At 35.1% G+C, this 23,931-nt stretch overlaps 1 protein-coding gene across 2 annotated transcripts in view; it reads right to left on the bottom strand.

The window, feature by feature from the left end:
* LOC109096583 (follistatin-related protein 1-like) overlaps positions 1-22,718 on the bottom strand; it is a 34,705-nt gene extending 11,987 nt beyond the window's left edge. The window contains exons 1-2 of one of the 2 annotated variants that reach the window (XM_019110194.2): positions 22,563-22,718; positions 22,379-22,435 (exon numbers count right to left, since the gene is read on the bottom strand). In XM_019110194.2, coding sequence (XP_018965739.1) covers positions 22,379-22,435; positions 22,563-22,565 — 60 coding nt within the window. In that variant the 5' untranslated portion in view covers positions 22,566-22,718. The remainder of the gene's footprint in view (positions 1-22,378; positions 22,436-22,562) is intronic. The other variant, XM_019110193.2, reaches the window with a different exon arrangement.
* Between the last annotated feature and the right edge of the window lie 1,213 nt (positions 22,719-23,931).

Raw genomic sequence — 23,931 nt, 5'->3', positions numbered from 1 at the left:
TCATACAATGTAAGCAAACTTTCTAGGGGTAGATTTTCTACCCGAGGGCTGCTTTCATGTCAACAGTTTTAGAGGAATACGGTCATTGGCAGTCTAAAACTTCTAATCACAATCTGTCTGAGGTCATCAGAGGACTTTCAGACACAGTGCTGCCATGTTAAAAGTTTATGGGATATTCATTTGAGAGAGTTTTGTCCCGACAATAAACCAGCGGTAACAGAGGTGCATTGAAGGAGAGAGAACAAAACCAAGCCTCATGCATAAATGAATCTCCTTCTCTACAGGGAAGCCATGCTGACATTTAAATGAATGAACGTTATAGCATGCTTAAGCTAAATCAAATCAAAAAGCAGATGTTTCCATGACAACCAAGGCAGGAGGGCTTGAAAAGAGCCATAAAATGTACTGTAGGAGAGAGTCAGTGAGAGATGGGGTACAAGACGCCTGCAGCTGAACTATGACCTTCAAAATTTCATTGCAAGTATGACATTGTCTCAGATCTTATGATATCTCTGGCTTTCTGAAAGCTGTTTCCTTTATTAATAATATTCATGTTTTAAAATTCTTCTTCAAATATAATCATATAATCCCATTGCACACAAAAAAAGATTAATAAAATAAAAATATCTAAAATGGTTGTGTGTAATGTTTTTATCGAGCAAGGATGCATTAAATTAATCAAAAGTAACAGTAAAGACATTTAAAATATTAGGAAGCAGAGCCGTTTTCAACATTGATGATAATAATAAATGTTTCTTGATCAGCAAATCAGAATAATTTCTGAAGGATCATGTGACACTGAAGACTGGTGTAATGATGCTGAAAATTCAGCTTTGTGTCACATGATTAAATTATATTTTGATCAAATAAATGCAGCCTTGGTGAGAATGAAACATTACTTTTGTAAGTCTAAACCTCACTAAATTGTAATAGATTTATGTCAATAATTACTTTTTTAACAATATTTTTAATAATAAATTTAATGTTTAGGTATTTTAACTAGAAAACAAAGACATTGATTTAATATTAAAATAAGACAAAATATTGATTTAAAGAATGTTTTTGCAGTATAAATGCAATCGACCTCAAGTGTCAGAGTTGTGGTTAAAATAGTGGTTACAGATCAGTAGTTGAGTGGGAAAAGAGTTTTCCTTTAAGCACATCTGAACAGCGTTGCTGTTGTTTCTCCAGAAGGCTGTTCTGGCAGACAGAGGGGCCGCTGTGATTGCCGAGGAGAGAGGAATAGGGGAAAGACAGAAAGCAAACATTCCTGGTGCAGAAGAGTCGAGGAATGTGCGGTGGTGTCTGACTCACGAATCATGAGCACATAGAAATGTGACCTTCCATTCAACTGGATCCCATTCACAACCCATACACTAATGCAGTGATATATGACAAACAACATATCGGTAGAGGTCATAGTACCATAGTGAGAGTTACAATGCAAATCAGTTCACATTCAGAACATTAGCAGCTAAACTGAACTAATATGAAATCAATCTCTTCACTCAATACTTATAAAGACACAAATTACTCTCTGTTCCCATCTGACCCAGTGGTGTAGGATAGGTATTAACACTGATAGAGACATTTTAAAAACAATTCAGCTACTTTCTATAAAATATGTAGGTGTGTATTCAGATGCAGCACATACAAACCACACAAATGCTAGAGTAATATTACATAAGCCTAACCAATAGAGATTCTCACAAGTTGGTCAGTGGCTGTTAACCAAATCCTTGCAGTGGTAATATAAGTTTAAGTTTGTACCTCAAGCAAGGAAGAGGCAACTTAAGTCGGTCAAAGCAGCTCAGAGCATATGCATGTGTCTGAAACAGTGTTCACAGAGTCTCTATGCAGTCAGTTCACACTCGGCTGCAGTATATACAACTGTATGAGGCAGCCGTTGTATTGGTAACTGTATTGATTTAGCTGCTCATTTGCATATTGCTAAACTATGTCTCATTGTCAAAAGCCTGTTTCTGCTAATGTTGCCTGAAGTTGCAAACTCTCCTCATGTCATTCCAAACCTGCAGTATGACTTTCTTCTGTGGAACACAAAAGTAGATATTTTGAAGAATGTTGGTAAGCAAACCGTTTCAGTTCCTGTTGACTTCCATAGAATGGACAAAAAATACAATGGAAGTCAATGAGAACCGATACTGTTTGTTTACCAACATTCTTCAAAATATCTTCCTTTGTGTTTAACACAAGATATTGTGCAGGTTTAGAACTAATTGAGGGTGAGTAAATGACAGAGTTTTCTTTTCTGGTTGAGCTATCCCTTTTTGTGGGAAGATGAGTGGCAGAGAACAGCTGAAATCTCTCTGGACAGGACGACAGCTGTTCATGACGACTCTGAAAACTGTTGAGACAGTGGGACTAACAAACACATTGAAGCTAAGAGGTCAAGTTAGACAAATAATCAGCACATCGCAAGGCAGTTATAATAATTATTTTAATTATTTAATTAAAATGACTGATTTAGGCCACAGCAATCTGTTAATGATCAGCAGAAGTTTAGTGTGGGTATATCCTATGCTTGTTCAAATGCATCTATGAGGAAAGTGAGGAGAAGGCATATTCAGGATATAATAGAGAAGTAGAAGACACCAGAAAGATGGAAAGTGTTGAGGACAGCTAGAAGGAAAAGACCCAGTATCTTGGGAGGGAAGAGAGCTCCAATTAAATAGCAATGCCTAAGAGGAAGTGTCTTCAGACACATACTTCACCCTTATAAGGTTCTGCATTTATAACCTTTTCTTTTTGAAGTGCAAATATTAAAATACAATGCATCTAATACAGTTCAAAACATTGGGTTCTGTTTTAATATCTTTTAAAATGTAATTTATTCCTGTGATGGAAAAACTGATTCCACACTGTCACACGAAACTTCAAAAATCATTCTAATATGCTGAATTGCTGCTCAAGAAATTTTTTTTTATTATTATTACTATCAGTGTTGAAAACAGTTGTGATGTTTTTTTGTGTTTTTTTTTTTTTTTTTTTTTTTTTTTTTTTTGTGGAAATGGTAAAACAGGATTCTTTTTTGAATAGAAAGTTAAAAATAACTGGCATTTTGATCAATTTAATTAATCATTGCTTACAAAAAGAAAAAAAATAATAATAATAACTATGATCCCCAAACTTTTTAATGTCTTTATATAACCATTTTCATATAGAATTCATATAACTAAAAATATGTTTGTCCTACACAAGCTAAAACATCTTAACTCTAAAATATGGATGTTAAATTAAAAGTTAGTGACTTCTAGGGTTCCTGTATTCCAAAGAGAATTTTAAAAGCAAGAACATATAAACCTTTGAAGACTTCCTGAGTTCTGAGGTTTATTAATTGATGGTATATGCCTCTGCAGAAGCAGTAACTTACAGAAACTTAACTTTTAATAGCCAACTTCCTAATGTAGAACACCACCCAAATTCCTGAAGCAAGATCCACCAATCAAAGATTCACTGTTACCATGGAAACAGGAATGGTGGCCACAGCTGTGAGTTCTTGCAGGCTAGCTGAGCTAGCTACCCACATAACACTGAAGAGATAACCTGCACAAAAATATACATCTGTCATCATTCACTCACCCTCGTGTCACTCCACACTGACAGTTGAGCTTCCTCAATGGAACACAAAAGGAGAAATTTTGAAGCATGTGAGTAACCAAACCGTTGACGGTAGCCATTGACTTCCATATTATATTTTTCATACTATGGAAGTCAATGGCTACCATCAACTGTTTGGTAACCAACATTCTTCAAAAACTTAATTTGTGTTCAGCAGACTAAACAAACTCAAACAGTTTTGGAACAACTTGAGAGTGAGTAAATGATGAAAGAATTTACATATACAAGTTTAACTATGGGAATTTTATATATGTTATAATCTTATATCTTCATCTACCCAGAGAATGTGTGTATTCTCGATATAAGGCAATACATGCCGTATATAACATTTCTGTATGGGCGGGACTTGATTCTGTGCACTGGTTGTTGATTGGATGAAGGCAGATATGAATGTGAATTTGTCTGGTCTGCTGAGATATGTTTGACACATCTCCGCCATCCGGCTATCTGTTCTCATTTGTCCCTACTGGACCTTGAAGAAGAACAGAGCGCCTAAAAACGCCTCTCTTTCATAATAGTCAATGCAACTGAAAATAAAAGTCGCCCATTTTCTCTTACAATAAAAGCAGAATCATGTCCCATCTCACTGAAAGAGTCTCACGTGGTTTCAATCTTTCATCTACTTTACTCTTTCCTTTAATTCCTCTTCTACCCGTTCTCATCTCTTTCTTCATCACACTTCATGCCTACTGAATTTCATAAATTAGGTTTCCAAGAGCAGAGCATTGTGCACTTCTGACTACAAGCGTATAGAGGGCAAATGCAGACTCTGAACAGAGAAAGGACGACATTGCACAATGATTAGGGTGAGAGAATGACAACAGGAGAAGGAGGAATATTAGTATCAGAATTAATAGGTGCATGCAGGGAGCAGTGACTGATAGATTGAAGGAAGACTGAACCCAGGGCTGCAGGTTAACTGACTTCACAATGGCAGGAGGAAAATGTAGATTTCTCCCCTTGATATTTCCCCCATCAGACAGTCTACAGTACATTCACTCAGATAAAAACGAACATTTTAGGACTTTTTCCCTCCACAAACTGATTTAGAGAGTGTGTGACTTATAGCTTCATAATGGAGATCATCGTCAAAGCAGAGAGAATCATTACCTGCTCCTACTCACCACAAAAATGACTGAATATTGAATTTCTCTTTTTTTTTGATGTGTGAAGTGTATATTTTATTTTTAAATAAGGTGGTTGGTTGAAATTAATCATAAAATATGATGTTTCATGACATTTTTGTGCTTGTATGTTTTACATTTATAACATGTCTAATCCATTAACTGATATAATAATCTCTTAAAATACATGCACAGTGCTGAACACAAAAACATAACATGACTGTGTAAAAAAACAATGCATTGCACATGAAATGTAGCTATAGCCCACCTCTTGTACATACCTGAATAATATAACTAACTATAGAAATAGCTATGACTATAACTATAACTAGATAATCAAATGTGATGTGTCACACAGAGGAATCTGTAAATGACTGTTTTTCCATCATAACATTTAAGGTGACTCATATTTTTGCACACAAAAATATTTTAGCAATAATGTTCTGTAAAAGTACATTTATTGCATTATTTGCCCAAACGTGCAATGTAATTTATCATTTTTATGCTATTGTAGAAATGTTTTGTATTTTACAGTACCATTACATGTATTGCCCTGTTAAATGTAATATCATTTTTAACATACAAAACCATTAAAGCAATTAAAACTTTTATTCAGCAAATTCAAAATTAAAATGATCAAAAGTAAAAGTATAGACATTTATGATGTGTTTAATAATGTTTTTTAATAATGTTAATAGCGTTTTATAATGTGCTGTTCTTTGAACTTTATATTCTCCAAAGATTCCTAAAAAACAAACAAAAAAATCTAAAAAATTATTTCCACAAAAATATTAAGCAACTTTATCGTTTATAATAAGAAATGTTTATTGATCAGCAAATCAGCATATCCGTGTGATTTCTAATGTCTGAAAACTCAGCTTTGCATCACAGGAATAAATTACATTTTAAAATATATTATAATAGAAAATACATATTTTACACAATAATAATTCACAATATTACTGTTCTGTATTTTTCTTTAATTAAATAAATGCAGCCTTGGTGAGTACAAGAGAGTCAACCAACCGTTAACCAAACAGCAGGTGGTTTTTACTGTATGTGAGCATAATTGAGTATAATTATGCAATGTATTATGCAACGTGAGCATAATCATATAATAATTGGTGTTATTATTGTTTCTTATTATTCTGATCTGTCTTCAGGTTTATGTGATTCTTCCACACCATTGCTTTTAGCTCTTACTTAATGACATCTAAGTAATTAGCAAGCTATAAATTTATTCAGTTATCAATTGCTGAACCACTGTTTTCAATGTCCTTTTCCCAACACAAAAGCAACTCAAACTAAACCAAACATTGCATTAAACCATTTCATTTGTAAATCTAACATTATATTTTACATTTCAATGTACAGTACATATAAACTGTAGCCTGTGGTGCTTTGCTAATGGATAAAATTGATGTACCAGCTCTAACATTAAAGCAGCACACCATGTGTGAGTACTGTGTGAGAAACTGTACTTGTGAGTTGAAGCTTTAATTAGTGAAAAAGCTGCATACTAAAAAGGCTGTTGTTCACTGATGATGGATTTGCTGGAATCAGATAATTTGCTGTCCAGAAAACAGGGTGCACTTCAACAGAAGACCTGCGTCAGTACAAAAAAACATCATCTGACATGCACAGCTAGTCCTCCAATGATGCCACTTATCTTAAGACAGCTTTCACTGTCTTTGCTTTAAAAACCCGTTCTGTAAGAATCCTGTCTGAACCAACACAAAATAAAGCAGAAGAACTGAATATAAACAGAAGCACTGAGGAAGGGAAGGGAGTTTGTGATGAAGCGCTGAAGACAATCTGAAAACAAAGAGACACAGCAGATACTACCGGTAAAACTGTACCGGCTGTACGGGAAAAGAAAAACTGAGAGTGCAGGGAAAAGATTACAGTGAACACAAGAGAAGACAGAAAAAATCTTGTTTGTGCAAATAGTACATGTACAGGTCTTGTGCAGCAAGTCTTTTGACTTTCAGCCATCATGAAGCAGCCAAATTTCATTTTAATGTGCTGGAGAGAGAATATAATATTTGACTTTCAGCCATCATGAAGCAATGAGAATGAACTCATTCAAATTCAAATAAGTCTAATAGAGTCGCTTAATGAACGGCGTAGAATTTGTAATTAGAATTTCAAGTAAAATGGCACAGATTTTTTGACAGAAATGAGTCAGAAAACTGAATGCAGTTTATGAATATCTAATAAGGGAATATAGTTGACTTGCCACTAAGTGCTTCATATTAAACTCTGAATATCATTCAAAGATTCAATGCCACCAACATGGAAAATTCAAGATAATGCACCAAGAAAACCCCTCCAGGAAACTATTTCCAGAGTCCATTGTCTACAACTCATTGCCCCTGCTCATTTAGCTAAAGGGTTCATTGTTTTCTATGTGTACCAATAAGTTGTGCTGATTAGAATGAGCTGTTTTCTCATTACTACGTCAGCAGCTGGGTGGGCTTCATTACTCACAGATGGATATGACCCAAACCCCTGTCAATGTGCAGAGGAAACCCCGAAGGAGTCTGTTTGTTTGTTTTTGAACATTATTTCTGAGTCAATACTGCCAGAGTGAATGTCACCAGCCAGAGAAAACCTCCATTGATCTCCCTCCAGGAGCATCAACATCTCCAGAACTCAGACATAAATGTCACCCTTTGAGGAAACAGCAACACGCTGACTTCAGCTGTTCTGAATGCTGCTGGCTGTAACTGTAAATGTGTGAAGCAGAGAATGTACAGATGAAAACGAGGGGGAAAACATTGTGATGATCGTTAAAACATACAGTTACAAGGGTGGTGTATACAGATGTAAGTATTGTGAGTCAGCATCAGATTCAACCACAACAGATGTCCACTAGTCATCAAGGTTTTTCATAGAGGTCAGTGCAAATCTTTTCTTTCTGGTGGGTGTTCGTACAGTATATGGATCAATGACAATTAAGGATTTCCGAGATTATGAATAATAAAAAAAAAATCTTGATTTTTCAAAATATCCTATTATAATATTTAACAATATTTAAAAATGAGTATTTTCTGTATTTTTTTTAATAATATGATCTATATAATATTATATATTTATTATAATATTTATTAATATTTAAATATCAGTATTTTTAATCATGAATATGAAATAAAATTCTTGTGGTTATTCCAACTGACACCTGAAAACCTGAAAATATCTCGACACACAGTTATGATGGTCTACAGGGGTTACGTGATATAATATTTATGGTTTTCTTGTCTTAAAACAACAGAATGGCTTCCAGCATGTTGGTTAATCCACACTGATGTAAGGTTTTTGTTTTTTTAATAAATAAATAATAAAAAACAGTATGTCTTTATAGAATGTCAAGCTTTTAATTATACTTTTTTTCGTCACAATTACCATCTCCAGACAAGGTTTAAACATTCCAGGCAAGCGCCACGAAAGAAAATTATTGCAATTCAGAAATTAAAAACGTATTCATCATAAATGGTATGTTCTTAAATCATAGTCATAGTCTGTATAAATTCGTTTTTATTTTTTTTTGAATAACTTAATCAAAGACAGTGTCATTCTACTGACCCATATGTATTTGACAACCCCAAGAGTCAGAGAGGATAATTAAAATTTCTAGCTGAAGGCTTATTTTATAAACATCATTAACTCTGTCCCCAGGATGCTAGATGACATATATTTGCATAATGCACATTGATCTTACAATGCAAACAGCCTGAAATGATCATACATTAGCTCCCGAATCAGACGCACACGCTGAAAAATGTGTGCTTTCACAGGCCCACAATGCTTGTTTTAGTGGTTTTCATGGTAAATAGATGTTATCAAAAACATAAACTGCTATGGGAATGTGCCACCATGACGACTAATCCCACCCGTTATCACTAATGTGTCATTATTTTCAACTGAGAGATAATGTTTTTTGTTGTTGCTGTTGTTCTTGCATGTCGACACGACATACCTCACCTTTGCTCTAAGGGAGATAAATGGTTGCACATTGTAGGCTGGGAATTCAAACTGAGATTTTTCCACATAAGAATGCAAGTGCAAAAAAGCAATCCTTCTCTAGACAAAGCCAAGCTTTCAGTTCTGACCTTCCCCCACACAGACACACTAAACCCAAGCAGAGTCTGCAGATATAGTGCTGGTGGAGCGCCGCGTCGAGAGGGACACGCTGGGAAACAGTGGACTGGAAATGAGCAGGGATGAGAGGATGCAGGAAAAAAGATAGTAAACGAGCTGAAGAGCATGAGAGAGTACAAACCACACTCAAGGCCTCCTTCTAGCATCACTGTAAGCTGATTACGTGAGATGAAAGGCATGTCAAACTATGGCAATTCAGCAAAGCCACAGCTGAGCAAGAATTCAAGGCACTAGAAAGCATAGCTGTGCGCCAGGATACACTTTCATGGTCAAAATAATAAGAAAGAGAGGTAAAGAGCGCTGGAGACACAGGATGGTTATGATACCACAAAAATATGATTGTTCTGGCCACTTTGTGCTTATGCTGTCTAGCCAAGGAGAATCAAGACAGCGGTTAAACAAATGCATCAAATTACATTTCATTATGTCTGCTTTTACCTGAAATTACAACATCTATAACACAGGGTTATGGAAATATGATTTTTCACAAAAATAAATAAATAAATAAATGCTGAATTTTGAAATATATGAACAATTTACTTTTCAAATAAACATATGCTCACAAATGAGTTAAGAAATTATAATGAAGGCATTATACTAATTTATTAAAAATACTTATTTTAATGATCTACATTGTTCTTGCACACAAGATGTGCATTAACCAGCCTAAAACATTTTTAATATTTAGAAAATTATAATGCAGATTTGACTTTTTATTTATTTATTTTTAGAGATGTTGCGTTGTGCTTAATAATTTGTGGTTAACTTTTAGTCAAATAATTTACATGGTTTAATTCAACAACATTTTTATAATATATATACAGTTTTTAGACTTTCATAGGTTTGCTTTTGAGTTAACCCCCTTTTATTTTCCAAGTACAATTTTTTCTTTGCTTTTTGCAAAATAGTTTTAACATAACTGCTTTCCAATTGTCTCATGTGCATTTTTCAGTCACAGACAGTGACTATGTTGGGCTGAATATGATGCATGTGACAAAAAGTTAATAGGAAGCTTTGGCACGTCTTACCTACTCTCCAATGTGCAGTGTCTTTCACCATGATGGGGAAACTTGCTTTGCCAGTGGTAAACAATGTGATAATGCATGCATACAAATACAGTGGGATACTACAGTTTAAAAACCAGAGGCAAAAGCATTGTGAAATACAGCTCTAAACAGCATTATAATGATAAGCAAAGTGTAGCACATTCTAATGAGGCAAGCATATGGATTTGTAATCGATGGCCTTGTTAGACGGTGACTCTTTTACTGCTGACCCAGCGCCGTTACACAAACTATGTTTAATGGTGTAATTGCAGAATAATTAAAAGAATAATTTAAGAAAAAAAAATCAAAGATTAGTTTACCCAGAAATGAAAGTTTGCTGAAAATGTGCTGATCCTCAGGCCATTCAAGATTTAGATGAGTTTGTTTCTTCATCAGAACAGATTTGGAGAAATTTAGCATTACATCACTTGCTCATCAATGGATCATCTGCAGTGAATGGGTGCCATCAGAATTAGAGTCCAAACAGCTGATAAAAATAATCCACAAGTAATTCACACAACTCCAGTCTATCAGTTAATGTCTTGTGAAGTGAAAAGCTGTGTTTAGTAATCCATATTAATGCTTCCTCCAGTGAAAAAGTCAAGATCAAAATCCACTGACCTATTTGTTTGTATGGTGCTTGATCTGTGCATATTTCTCTCCTGATTCAGACTTTATCACTGGAGAAAGCAATATTTTGAATAGAGTACTCATGTTTAGGTCAGAAACAATGGTTTGAAGTTAAATGTCTTGATGGATTCGTTTATTACAAACAAGCAGTTTTCCACTTCACAAGACATTAACTGATGGACTGGATTGATTTGTGTTAATTGTGTGTTGTTTTTTTTGATTTTTTTTATGATTTTTGTGGATATATTTCTCCAAATCTCTTCCATTGAATAAACAAACCCATCTACATCTACATCTCAACATTTTGTAGTGAACTATTTCTTTAAAATATATTTCATTTGTTCCTTTTAAATAGAAATTTAAATTAAAACATAAGTTAGATTTGTCCTAAAATCTTGTGCATTTTGGGTGTGTATTTAATGGTTACTGTTTAAAAGATGATGTCAGAGCTAATGAGCACAAGTTCTTTCTAAAGTATGTAATGGTATGATGTCATTTCTTTTCTCTTCCCTCATCCATCTTTTAATTTCTCTCCTCTTTTCTTTTCTATACACACGCTTGCAGAACTCAGATTTTCCACAAACAACAGCATTAGCTATTTCCACTCAATACAAATGCCTCCTAAAAAGAGAGCAAGGAGGACAGAGAGGAATTCCTTTCTCCTAAATTCTCTCATGGGTCTCTCCAGTGGAATCTGTCCCGTTTCAAACCTTTCAGTTATATGGGTCAGAGGAGCTGTCACAAATATGCAGCTGAAATTCCAGTGCACTTAAACTGCTCTCAAACTGAATGCTTTTTCTTATGAAAAAACAACAACCACACACACACACACACACACACACACACACACACACACACACACACAAAAAAAAAACAACTTTCTGACTATTGCATCAAAACTCCAAACACATCAGAGAAAAAGGTACAAGTGCATTCTTGTCCATCTGTGCATTCTTGACTATTTTTCTCCATTATTGGAATGGAATGCCAGTGATGTCATTCTATTTTAATGCATCACATTCCAGTTTGAATGGAGCTCTCAGTTAGCAGAGGCATCAGGAGTGTGCTCTTAATGACACTCAATGACAAAGGAACAGAGTGTCTGAATGTGGCAGAGCAGTTAAAAGTTAAAAAAAAAAAAAAAAACAAAAAAAAACTGAAAAAAAAGAAAAAAGAAAGAAAAGCTGTCTAAAACTAGATTTGCATTTTCTGAAGGAATGAAATACCACTGCTTGCAGACAACTGAAAATCACATTGTATGGAATTTGGGCTAAAGATTTTGAGTGGTTGAAATTTCAATACATATATTTTGAAATAGCAAAAATACACACGACACAACAAGACCATTGTTAAAGTTCATAGAACACAAATCTTTGTGAGAATTATTTTTTATTTTTTTAAATTCAATGCAATGCAATGCAATGCAATGCAATGCAATAGAATAAAATTGTTTCCGAGATCAAATTAGCTTTTACTAAAATAAGCTTTTAAATATTATAAAATTATATATTCTATAATAAATTCTATAATACTATACTATACTATAAATTCACAAGTTAACTTTAACAGTCATAAAAAAAAATCCCCTGGGATCACAAGGCCCCTTATTATGGAAGCATATGGTAGCAAAATTCATTTTTAAATGTAATATTCAAAATGACAATGCAATATGTAAAATGGCAATGTATTTCTGTATTTAAATTTACATTTTCCCATATGTGCAACATTTAATGCAAAATGAAAATTAAATTATCCTGTACATACAGTATGTGCAACATTTAGTGCAAAATGAAATTGAAAATTCAATTAAATAATTTACATTTGTCTACACTAGTTTCCTACACTAGTTTTAAAGCTTTATAAGTTGCAAAATTCAAATGAAATTGTATTACCCAAATGGATTAGATATGTTTAACATGTCCAAGGAAAAACTGTAGCAACATTATCATTTAATGTCATTTTTCCTAAATGCATTTAGACTTATGGGTAGGACACTTGAGATCAATTTTCATCGTGATACTGCATGATAATTGTAGCAAAATGCAGTGTGAATTTCAAAATGCATTCTGAGCCAAATGTGCAGCAAAATGGTTGCGAAAATGGTGATGTAAATGTCTTTTATTTTTTCTTAAATGCATTGACACTATGTGCAGCAAAATGGTTACGAAAATGGTGATGTAAAAACTCTAATTTTTTTTTACAGTATACTTTTTTACAGTATTTTTTTTGTCATTTTAAATTATATTTAAAACTATGTAAAATTACGAACAATATCTGTAAATTAGCAACTTGACTGTTGTTTTAGGTCTTTTTTTAAGTTTTTTTTTGTTTTTTATACAAAAATAGCTTTATTATGAAATTTTTTATTTTTAGTCTTTCATTTTTTCTTAAATGTATTTACACTTTTTTGGTATTTTTTTTTTTTTTTATTTTGTTTTTTCTTAAATGTGTTTACACTTTTATTTATTTTTTTTTTTATTAAATGCCCTGCGATCAGTGTAGACTAGTCAATGTGGATTTGAAAATGCATTCCGAGCCTATCACACCCCCAACCTGCCAATCATTACATCAAGGTGGGGCTCGGCAACAACACTTACAATAGGTCAATACTCACCATTAATCCGAGCTGATCACACCCCCAACCTGCCAATCATTACATCATATACTCTGATTGATGCACATCTATACTTATTTACTTGCCACCTTACACCGTGGCTACACCGGATGTGACAGTTGGCGTGTTGCATTGTGCCACATCCAGTGTAGACAGCATCGCTGATTATAATAGGTACAATCCTATCGTTTGTCGTGCTGCTCGCGTCTGGTGTAGACACATGTTGCCTTCTTCTTTTCTAACCCATATTAGAGCTCACGTCCCGTGGCACCTAAGCGTCACGCATGCCTTCAGATCCCTCAGTCTGTTTACACTCTGGTTGATGCCCGTGAACATACAGACCAAACACTGCTACTCCTGGAAAATAAATGTAGAATTTGCTTACGTGCATCAGTTGGCGAGCAGACAGTGAGATATGTGATGCACCTGCAATGCTTAGATGCTCTGAGACAAGCAATCTATTATAGGAGAAGAATAAAGTATGGTAGCAAATAGGAAAAAGTGAAGAATTGCACTGTCTGCTTATGTGCATCAATTGGAGTGTAAAACAGTGAGAGATGTTGAGGCAGGTCAAAAGCGTTTGGTTAATGGTGAATATTGACCTATTGTGCGTCTTGTTGCCGAACCCTGCCATGATGTAATGATTGACAGGTTGGGGGCGTGATCGGCTCGGAAAGCATTTTTAAATCTACATTGACTTAAAGTACATTATGATGGAGTATTTAATGAAAATGCAACTGAAAAGTTTTAAGTGTTTGTGGAAAAATAAACTAAATTTAAATCACTATTTTTGCAACCATTTTGCTGCACATTTGGCTCAGAATGATTTTTAAAATTCACACTGCATTTTGCTACAATTATCATGCGGTATCACGAGAAAATCGATCTCACGTGTCCTACCCATAAATCTAAATGCATTAAGGAAAAATGGCATTTAAATGATAATGTTGCTACGGTTTTCCTTGGACATGTTAAACATATCTAATCCATTTGGGTAATACAGTTTCATTTTCATTTTGCACTAAATGTTCTACATATGTATGGGAAAATGTCAATTTAAATACAGAAATACATTACCATTTTACATATTGCATTATCATTTTGCATATTATATTTCAAAATGAATTATGCTACCCATATGCTTCCATACCTTCTCACAGGACGTTTTTGATTATCTAAGATTACATTTTCCACAAAATCAAAATTGAAAAGTCTGTATGTTAAGCAGTCCTGGCTGAATTATTTGCATAAATTAACAAAATTGAAAAGTCTGGTATCCTCTATGCTTTTGAATTAATCCAATGGTACTGCAACTGCAACATCTATGATTGAATTAATCAAAAAATGATCAGATTAGTGAATCTGGTCTTGGTAATAAGACAGCAGATAGACGCCAGCGCACTGCAGGCAGCATGGGACAGTCTTTTTCCTTTTTATTTCCTACATTTCGGCTGCTGTAATTACATTCTCTTTCTTTTCCTCTTCTCCATCTCTCTCTTTAAAGCTTCCTCTCAAGTGCCACCATCTCTCGCTGCACCTCAGTGAATCGATCCATTTTACTCCTCTCTTGCCTTTAGTCCAGTGGTCTTCACTATTTTTGTCATGGGAGCCGCACTGATAGGGCAAAGTCAATCAGAGAGCCACTTTAACCACAAAGTATCAAAGTATATACAGACTTCTGCTTTTTGTAGATCCCGCCAACTTCTCTCTTTCATCCAATTTACTCTTCTCAATCTATGTCCCGCCTTCCGTTTGATTCTAGGCTGTTCCAGCCGTCCAGGCCTGTCTGCTGCGGTTCTCTGTGAAGGGTCATGGACTGGGAGAGCTAGGTTAATGGCTGACATGTGTTTGCAGAAAGAAGTGTGCTTGTTTTCAGTCCTACATTCTTCAAAAATGGACTTGTTCTTTGTACAAGGCACCATAATATGGTGAAGGACCTGTCTGCAATTAGATTGATTTGTATTCTCAATCAGAAATGGCCATGTACTGCTCTGTTTTCTTAGCTATCATTACCACCTCTTTAGCTGTGCATTATGGTAATTTATTAAAAGGAGACAGGGGTGTTTTATGGTCCTGTGAGGCCCCAGGACATCACCCTCTTGTCCCGCACTGGACGTCTGACTCAAGTCTGCTATAACTTACATTGTCATCGACTGCACAAAGTCAATCTACTTTTGTTGCCTGTACAGAGCACATGCTGTATGTTGATGTATTTGGTCTTGGAGAAATCGACTTGCTGCTGCCAATACATCCACAGACAAGCTGCTGTGAACATGTACTGCTGCCGTACAACTTACATGATGCATACATACACAAATAAATTCCTGTAGCAGATCTAGGCAGGTGGAGCTGGGGGAGGTGGAGGGTTTCTGAGTTGCTTTCAGGAAACACTGAATTAAACTATTTCAATGTTGATAAGTTAATTGGCTGCAGATGCAAAAGAGACCAATAAACTTGTGCCATTTAGTAAATTATGTGATAATTAGCAGGTTGCATTAAGGACCTATCTGCACCATCTATAGTTTGATGACTGAATTACATATTAACTGTCTGAAATGTTTGTATTTATTACCACTGTCTACTGGACAAAGCATAATAGTTTGTTTCAAATGAAAATCGAGTAGGATGAAGAGGATGAAGAGAAATACACAGAGCAGCCAATAAATAAATAAATAAATAAATATTCGAAGTATTCCCTGAGATTTAAGTAAATGTTTGAATAATTCAACAACACATTTGCATGTTCACAGTTCTCTGATGTTGCTTTACACATGACATGAAAGTAAATAGGTTGCTTTATTTATTTACATTTCACACTTTTATGATTTAATTATTATCTTTTCATGAATTCACTAGTGACCTGCAGTTCCTTTATGAGCCCCCAGGATTTTTTTTAATGATTTTAATATTAAGTATTTATATTAACATAAATATTAATATTTTTAAATATTAATATAAAATGCTGCTTTAAAGGGGATGAATTAAGAGATGCTAAATGCTAAGCTAAAATCTCTCCACAAAATTGCATGCAAAAAGTTTACTCCCTAAAACCTGCTCTGAGAGGTCTGTAAATTTACCTCCTTTAAAATTAATGCAAAGCAAAACTGTCAAGAGTTAATGTCCATCTTCAGAAATAAATAAATAAATAAAACTATGACAGGTTTTATGATAGCAGAATACTATATTAAGTCTATTATTTGTTGAATAGCTGTTGAATAGGAAGGCTATATGTTCTAGTGCTCAGTCTGATTGTTTTTTATTAAAAAAAATGTATTTTATTTTTTTTTGTCTGTGTACATGTGTAAATGGGTGACTTTGGTTGTTGTCACATATTGTTTTTATGTTTAGTTTTAAAATTCTGCATTCTGTCTGTCAAGCTGTTGTTGAACAAAGGAACACCCCTGAGAGACATGTCAGGGTCTGGTGGACCCTAATTACACAAGGGTTTCTTGAGACCGTTATTTACACATCCCATTCTGAAAAGCTGTAATTTTGTGGAGAACAACTATAAGCAGCACAAAAAAAAAAAAAAACCCAGCAAATAGTCTCTTTATTATGTCTTCCTTTACTCTCCTTGTCCCTGTATCACTTCGTGCACCAGTATCACAATGAGCACAGCTACATTTCTTGATCCCTTGTGTAATTTCCCTCATCACCTCATCCTTCCCACTGTCTGTTCCTCCTTCTCATTACACGGCTCTTTCAAGCTCTGCCAGCAGTGATGGCTATACAAAACAAGGCCATAAAACACCAGCACAAAGCCAGTGACAAGACACTGCGCGTTCATAGAGAGACACGGGGGAGGGAATTGTCAAAGGAAAACAGGTGAAAGAAAACAGATGGTAAACAATGCAAACTACGGAACGGTGATGAAGGAGATATGAAAGAAAAGAAAGAAACAGAGAGGAATCAAGATAAGAGTGAAAGCTTGTGAACGTGAGATAACAGTGACACAGATAAAGAGGAAAAACTATAAAAACAGAAAAAAACAGTGTTTTTTTTTTTTTTTTGTTTGTATGAGTTGGTTTGTGTGTTATAGTAGTGGTATAGATTATTATAAATCACAATAAAAACAGAGCAACACAACAACCAAGCAAGTTTGCATCAGCCCTGTTCTTCAAACAAAAGACTTTTGTGTCTGCACTAAAGTTCAGTTTTAGTATTCAGCTGTTTTTGTCCATCTAAATCAACACTTGAACAGATCCAGACAGAATCTGCAGACTTTTTCACATTTCTTTTCTGATTTTTTGATCTAACTAACTACACGATACTTTTATTGGTAGCTGAAAGCAAACAATTCTGTGGAAATCTGCAAACATTTTAATCAAATGGCGCATTCAGATTCTGTGTAGGTCTGCAAATGACTATTAAAATGAAACAAATTCTTAAATGAACAGGCAAACAGTTCCCCCTGTTATATGGTCATGCTTGAACTGATTCACTACTGTTATGTTAAGAGAGCACAAATACTAGGTAGTATTCAGAGACTGAGATGAACAGTTTGAAATATCAGCTCTCTTTTCTCTGTGTCCCATAACCAGGTGATCAGTGTTTATATCCTCTTAATAAAAGTCTGACCAGCTGTTTGTAGACATTGGACTCACACCCTGAGGGAGAAAGAATTCCTACTCCCAGAGCCTCGTTGCAAGAGATTACTGAAAGCATTTTAGTGAAGCTTATAAATACTGGCTGTGCTGAGAGGAAAAATGCTGTGTATTATTATATGGGGCCATGAAGACATCAAGTCCAAATCCAGTGTGTGAGTAACATCCTGTCTACTAAAGTCTGGAATACACTACACGGCTTTTCAAAACTGAACAGATATGAAAACACTCATTCGTTTGTTGACTGGGCATCATACACAAAACGACTGAGAATCATACACTACTTGTGACTACAAATCACTCCAAACACAACAAACTCAGAAACATGCGCCACATAGCTAATAATTTGTGTTTTAAAAAATATTGGATTGAATCATTATCTGAAACTGAAAAAAAAAACTGAGTCTGTGCACTAAGTGATTTTCTATGAAATCTGTCAACTCAAATCAGCAGACTGGCTCTGACTTTCAGCTATATTGTTGACTCATCCAGCCTGTAAATTGGGGCAAAAATCTGGGAAGTCATGTAGTGTAATCCAGCCTTCATCTGGTTGATGGCAGCAGATGTGTCCTTTGCTGCCTATGAAAACCCAAAATGCTTTGTGTGCACTTTGGCGGTTGGTGGAAATAATACCTGATAGAACTAATGAATAAATATACATGTTAGCCTGATTCCATTTCTACCGAGAAATGATTATTGTTGTCATTGAAAATTGTTTGATTATTGCCTAAATGGTTACGATTTTAGCTATCTTTAGCAGTTAGTCCCAGCTGGTAGATGCAAAACGCCTCTTTCTCCTTCAACAGCCATTCAAAAGGTAGTTATGTATTCTGATGAAACTATTTTTTGGCAAGTAACATTTACATTGATTGCAATGGCTGCAAGCTCCACTGAGATGAGTGGGAACCCTCATGGACGGCTCTTGCCAGGTCTTAATGACCTCCTTGGTTATTTCTTAGCTCCCGTGAATGTGTTCTGGATCATTAGACATGACGTTATGGCGCATTGCAAGCCTGTCTGCAACCTGTTTCCATTTTAGGGGCCTTCATACAAAAACACTAAGTCCTTGACTGACTGGGTAGTGAGGCTCCTGGCTTTTTTGGCACAACCACTAACATGCATTAGGAACAAAATTATAGCATAGTGCCTTTAAATTTCTTCCACTATAACACCATGAAAGACAAAAGCATTATATCGGGAAAGATCAAAACAACAATTTCAGTGTGGTCTGATTTGTAATTCACTCAAATGCAACAAAAGAAATTGCAGCAGACCATCATTAGAGCCTAGTTACTCTCTCACTAAAGACCACTCAGCTCCAGGAGACGGGGCATTGTGACCCTGACAGTGTTCTCTTTCACTACACCTCTCTTTTTCTCTACCTCACCCGCTCCTTCTCCCTCATTTTCTTTTTCCCTCGGTAACTTCTATTTTTATCAGGGCTTAAAGCGCAGTTGATTCACCTGCTGTAAGGCAGCAGAGAAACGCAGGTAGAAAGCAACTCTGCGAGCTCTGTTTTTGATTGTAGGATTGAATTTAGCTAACTGCGTTATCCTGCTTCTGCTATTACATTTAGTCGTGTCAGAAAAACCCCAGTGGTGTGAGAAGAGCTGAAATTCATTCTCCTCCGCAGTTTGTGATAATGTGTTTGTCTGTGCATGCACAGATCTTCTATTTTCTTTGTACACTAATGTATGCTGTAATCAACAGAGAGAGACAGAGGATAAGACTGAAAGGGAAAGAAAAAAAGAGCTCTTAAAATTGAACTTTTGGCTATTTTTTTTGGATTCTTTTATTGCACACCCAGAGTTGTTCTTTATAGGTTGATCCTTAGGCATGCGATTTTTGTGCATGGACTTTTTTTCATAAAGTTCACCCAAAAATTTTTAATTCTCTCATCATTTAATCACCTTCATGTTGTTCCAAACCTGTATGACTTTCTTTCCGAAGAAGATTAAAGATTGAAAATTATGTCTTGGTGTTTTATTTTGTCTATAGAGTGGAAGTCAATGGTAACCAAAACGTTTTATTTTTTAATCATTATTATACATTTTTTTATTTATTTTTTTACCAACATTCTTTTAAACATCTTTTATGTTCCAGAAGATAGAAACTCATACAGGTTTGTAACAACAGGGTGAGTAAATGATGATAGTAAATGATGGCAGACACTTTTTGTGCTGAATGCCAATCGTAAAATCTGCAATAAAGCAAAACACTAGCATTCTTAACTTAAAAACCCATTGACTTTCTCCACAGAGAATTGCTTGGCAATAATGTGCAAACCTTTCAGTTAAGACCTACCACAAAAAATTAAGCAATGATATATGTTATTACAATACTATATTGAAGCCCCATTTTTGGTCCAATTATATAATCTGACCTACACGGTCTTGTATCTTTTTCTTTTTTTTAATTTTCAAATACTATTTTGCTTGAAGCTTATGATTTATATTAAAGCTTGTTTGGTCTTCTTAACAACTTCTCTTTAAATCTATATGGAGAAACTGAATGGGGAAAATCCAACGCTGAATCACAAACAATGAAGAATATACTCCTCCTTTGCCATACTGTATATGTCCACACAAATCCATACACTTACGTTGTGAATGCTCTACCAACCATCCACAAAATCATCCCAGCACAATTCAGTGTGTTTTAATTTGGGGTGACACTCTTTAAGAGCTTGTCTATGTAAGCAGCACATCATGCCTTTAGGGAACACAAGCTCTGACAGCTCCAAAGCCCCCACTGAGTGAGATACAAGAAAGAGACAAACCACAGCATGAATTGCGTGAATAGCGGAGAGAAGAATCATGCGGGTTGCATGACACCCATTATGAGTTGCTGTTCTTTTAGCTTAAGTGTTTTCTTATCAAGCCTGTCAGCATGAAATTACTTACATAATTCTAGAGCGGTCTACCATATGATATTTTGCATGTTGTAATACAATCGCATGCTCCAACTACTTTTCATTTAAATTAAAAAATAATGCTTGGGAACATGTGATCTCATGTAATTCATTTTTAAAACTAAAACCACTTTGTTTTGTAGCACACAGTATATTTTGTGCTTGTTTGAGAAACTGCAGATGTTTTACACAGGAAGTGCATTCTTGGTGCGTGTGTCATTGACACAAGGGACAACTTTCACCAAAATTGGTTTTCTCTTAAAATACATAAAGGTAGAATGCATTCTATTGGATTTCATGAAAAATAAATGCATAGGTCATTTTTACAATATAGTTCAAGAATGTTTTCATTTGTAAGTGTTGAGTTCCTCTTCTTGTGTGGCTTAAACACAGCTCACCTGGCAGGTTGTTATTACACTAGAGAGCAAAAGAACACAGTTAACCCAACACTAACAAACACAACATATGGCCCCCATCAGCAGCTGCATCTGAGCATTCAAAACCGTGTAAACTCACTGGCCAAACACCTCCTAACAGTTTGTTATCTGATTGGTTTTAACAGCTGTCTGTTTACAGCTCTTTTGAATTTCCAATGCAAAGACCACCAACCTCTCACCACACACTGAGTTCATTAACCACACAAACACAAACCAGGTGATGAAAATTAGCATTTTGCGACAGATGCATCTTGACATCTCAGCTGCTCCAACATTCTTTATAAATTGGGTAAAATGATTATTAGTGTATGTTTTACAAGAAAATATTTCAAATAGCCTACTATTTTTATAGTTGAAAATTCAATTTTCCTTTTCTTTGTAATTATTTTTTAAATTAACTAGCAATTTCCGAGTGAAATTTGTTTCACCACCAACTTTTTTTATCAGTGCAAATGGGGGGAAATAATAATAATAAAAAAATTATTATACAAAAAAAGAAAAGTGTCAAGAATTTCTTGCCACAATGTCTGGTTTCATACCACGAAAAAAATGAAGAAGTCTGGTTTCATATCACACACAAAAAAAGGTGTCACAAAGTCTGGTTTCATACAACAAATCAATGTATTTCTTACAGTGTATTCTTTACCAATGGGTAGAAATCACCCAAAGACAATTAAACTCTGTATGTTTTTATTTGTTTAGCCTACCTATGGCCTTATTCATAGTTCCAGTGGCTTTGGACATTATACTGACATCTATCTGCCTGGATGCATGAAGCTTGTTTACTTACTGCTGCCACTTCACATCAAAACTATGTAAAAAATAAATATTTTAGTACTAGTAGTAGGCCTATAGTTAGTCAATTGCACGACTGATCACGTGATGTCAAAATGACGGCTCCCATAAATTTGCGACCCGCTCCATGCAGAATAACTTTTTCATCTAATGTAACTGAATGTAATTAAAACTGCATTTTATTATGTGCAAAACTTTGCAATTAGCAAAAGAAAAAGAAAAAAGCTTTAAAATAATTATCATCACTCCCTTGTTATGTTCTAAGTTAAGGTAGCTGATCGGAATCGGTTCTTCTACAGTTCATTGTGTGCAAGCTGGATTTCAGTAGCCTAAGACTGTGATCCGGATCCCCATATAATTTTATTTTTTAAAAGACGAGCTCTTCTCTTTAATAAATGCAGTTTTCTCATAACTTACCTCGGCATGGCAGCAGACTACAGCCAGAAGGAAAACCACGGGTAAACATCGAAACATCTGTAACGGGCGGGGAGAAGAGAGAGAAGGGAGGAAAAGACATTAAAAACAGAGAAAGCGTTCGAGGCAATAGACACAAGTTGTTAAGACGTTGTAAAAGATTGCAAGTAGTGTTCAGGGTTCTCACCATTTTTGTAAAAGGAGCCGTCTGATGGTGCTGGAGGAGGAAAAGCGCGGCGTCTCGCTCCGCTGTAGATGTGGATCTGAGGATGTGATGATCGCAGGAAACTCGAGCAGCGCTCAGGAATCCGATCTGCCCCCTCCGTGACGTGACGTGGCCCGTGAAAAGCCGTGGAGCAGATCCAGATAAAGAGCACACACTCAAACTCACACACTCCTCGTGAGTGAGTGACCGAGTCAAACTGCTAGAGGTCACAGAGTCTATATTACAGTATAATGCATGCTATTATTCCATGCTTGTGAGGATGCAAAGCAATAGAATATTGTTTTTGGCCAAATGATAGGTTGAAAAGTTGTAAGCTCAAATAAAGACAAAACGTAGAGACAGAAATTGACTGGGACTGATAGGAGTGTGATATATATGAATGAATAAAGACAGCTGCGTCCGTAGTAGGCATATAAAAAGAAAGAATAGAGCCATAACAATTCCATTTTTAATATGAAACTAAATGGAAAATTTGTAATCGTAAATCATTATGTAGATGTAACGAGATTTAAATTTTCTTCAGTCTTTCTTATGTTTCAAGGGGTTGATTTGTAGGCTATTAATAATTTAATATATACTTTATTTAATATAATATAAATAAAGATCTGTTTTTATTAAATGAATGTCACTTTGTCGTCATTTGCTACTTTTCAAAAGCCATAGGGTGTCAATCGTACTGTTATAAAAATTATAATTAAATAACAATAATTAAAAAAGCTATGATGTTCTAAACAATGCAAGAAATGAGGATAAACAAATTCAATAACGTTTGAGAATCATTTATATATTTTTTCAGTAATTATAAATGAACGTCTCTCGGTTGTTGCACCTCTTCTATCACAGCAATGTTGCCAGAGCTTTATTAGAAGTTGGAGAACTTGTTTACCAAGGAGACAGCAGTGTCAGAATAGTTTGAGATGAAATATGAAACGCGATGTGAGAAGAAAACAAAGGGAAAAGTAAGGTATCAGCTGCCAGGAGAATATTTTTAATAAAGCTGAGGTGTCTGAACATTGGTTCAGTATGATGGAGACTTCCATCCAGGGTTTGGTGTTTTTTTTTTTTTTTACTACTAAACTCACAGTTTGTGAAATAAGTTCAATTAATAATATTTCTGACAGAGCTATAATCTGATTGTATTATGATAAATCAAAATTCTGTCATGATTTAATCACCTTAATGGGTGTATCTATTGCGGTGGCAGGGAGTCATTGCCTTCCTAAGATAAAACTTTGCCAACCTGTCACTTCAGCATCTATAAAATGTATAAGCAGTGGTTGCTAGATTTCTTTTCAGCAGCTGTGCTTTGTGACGAGACAGTGATTCTTTT

This window comes from Cyprinus carpio, chromosome A9, assembly GCF_018340385.1.
Source record: "Cyprinus carpio isolate SPL01 chromosome A9, ASM1834038v1, whole genome shotgun sequence".
NCBI lineage: Eukaryota > Metazoa > Chordata > Actinopteri > Cypriniformes > Cyprinidae > Cyprinus > Cyprinus carpio.
The sequence above is the reverse complement of the archived record's forward strand: the minus strand, read 5'-3'. Positions and strand labels throughout refer to the sequence as shown.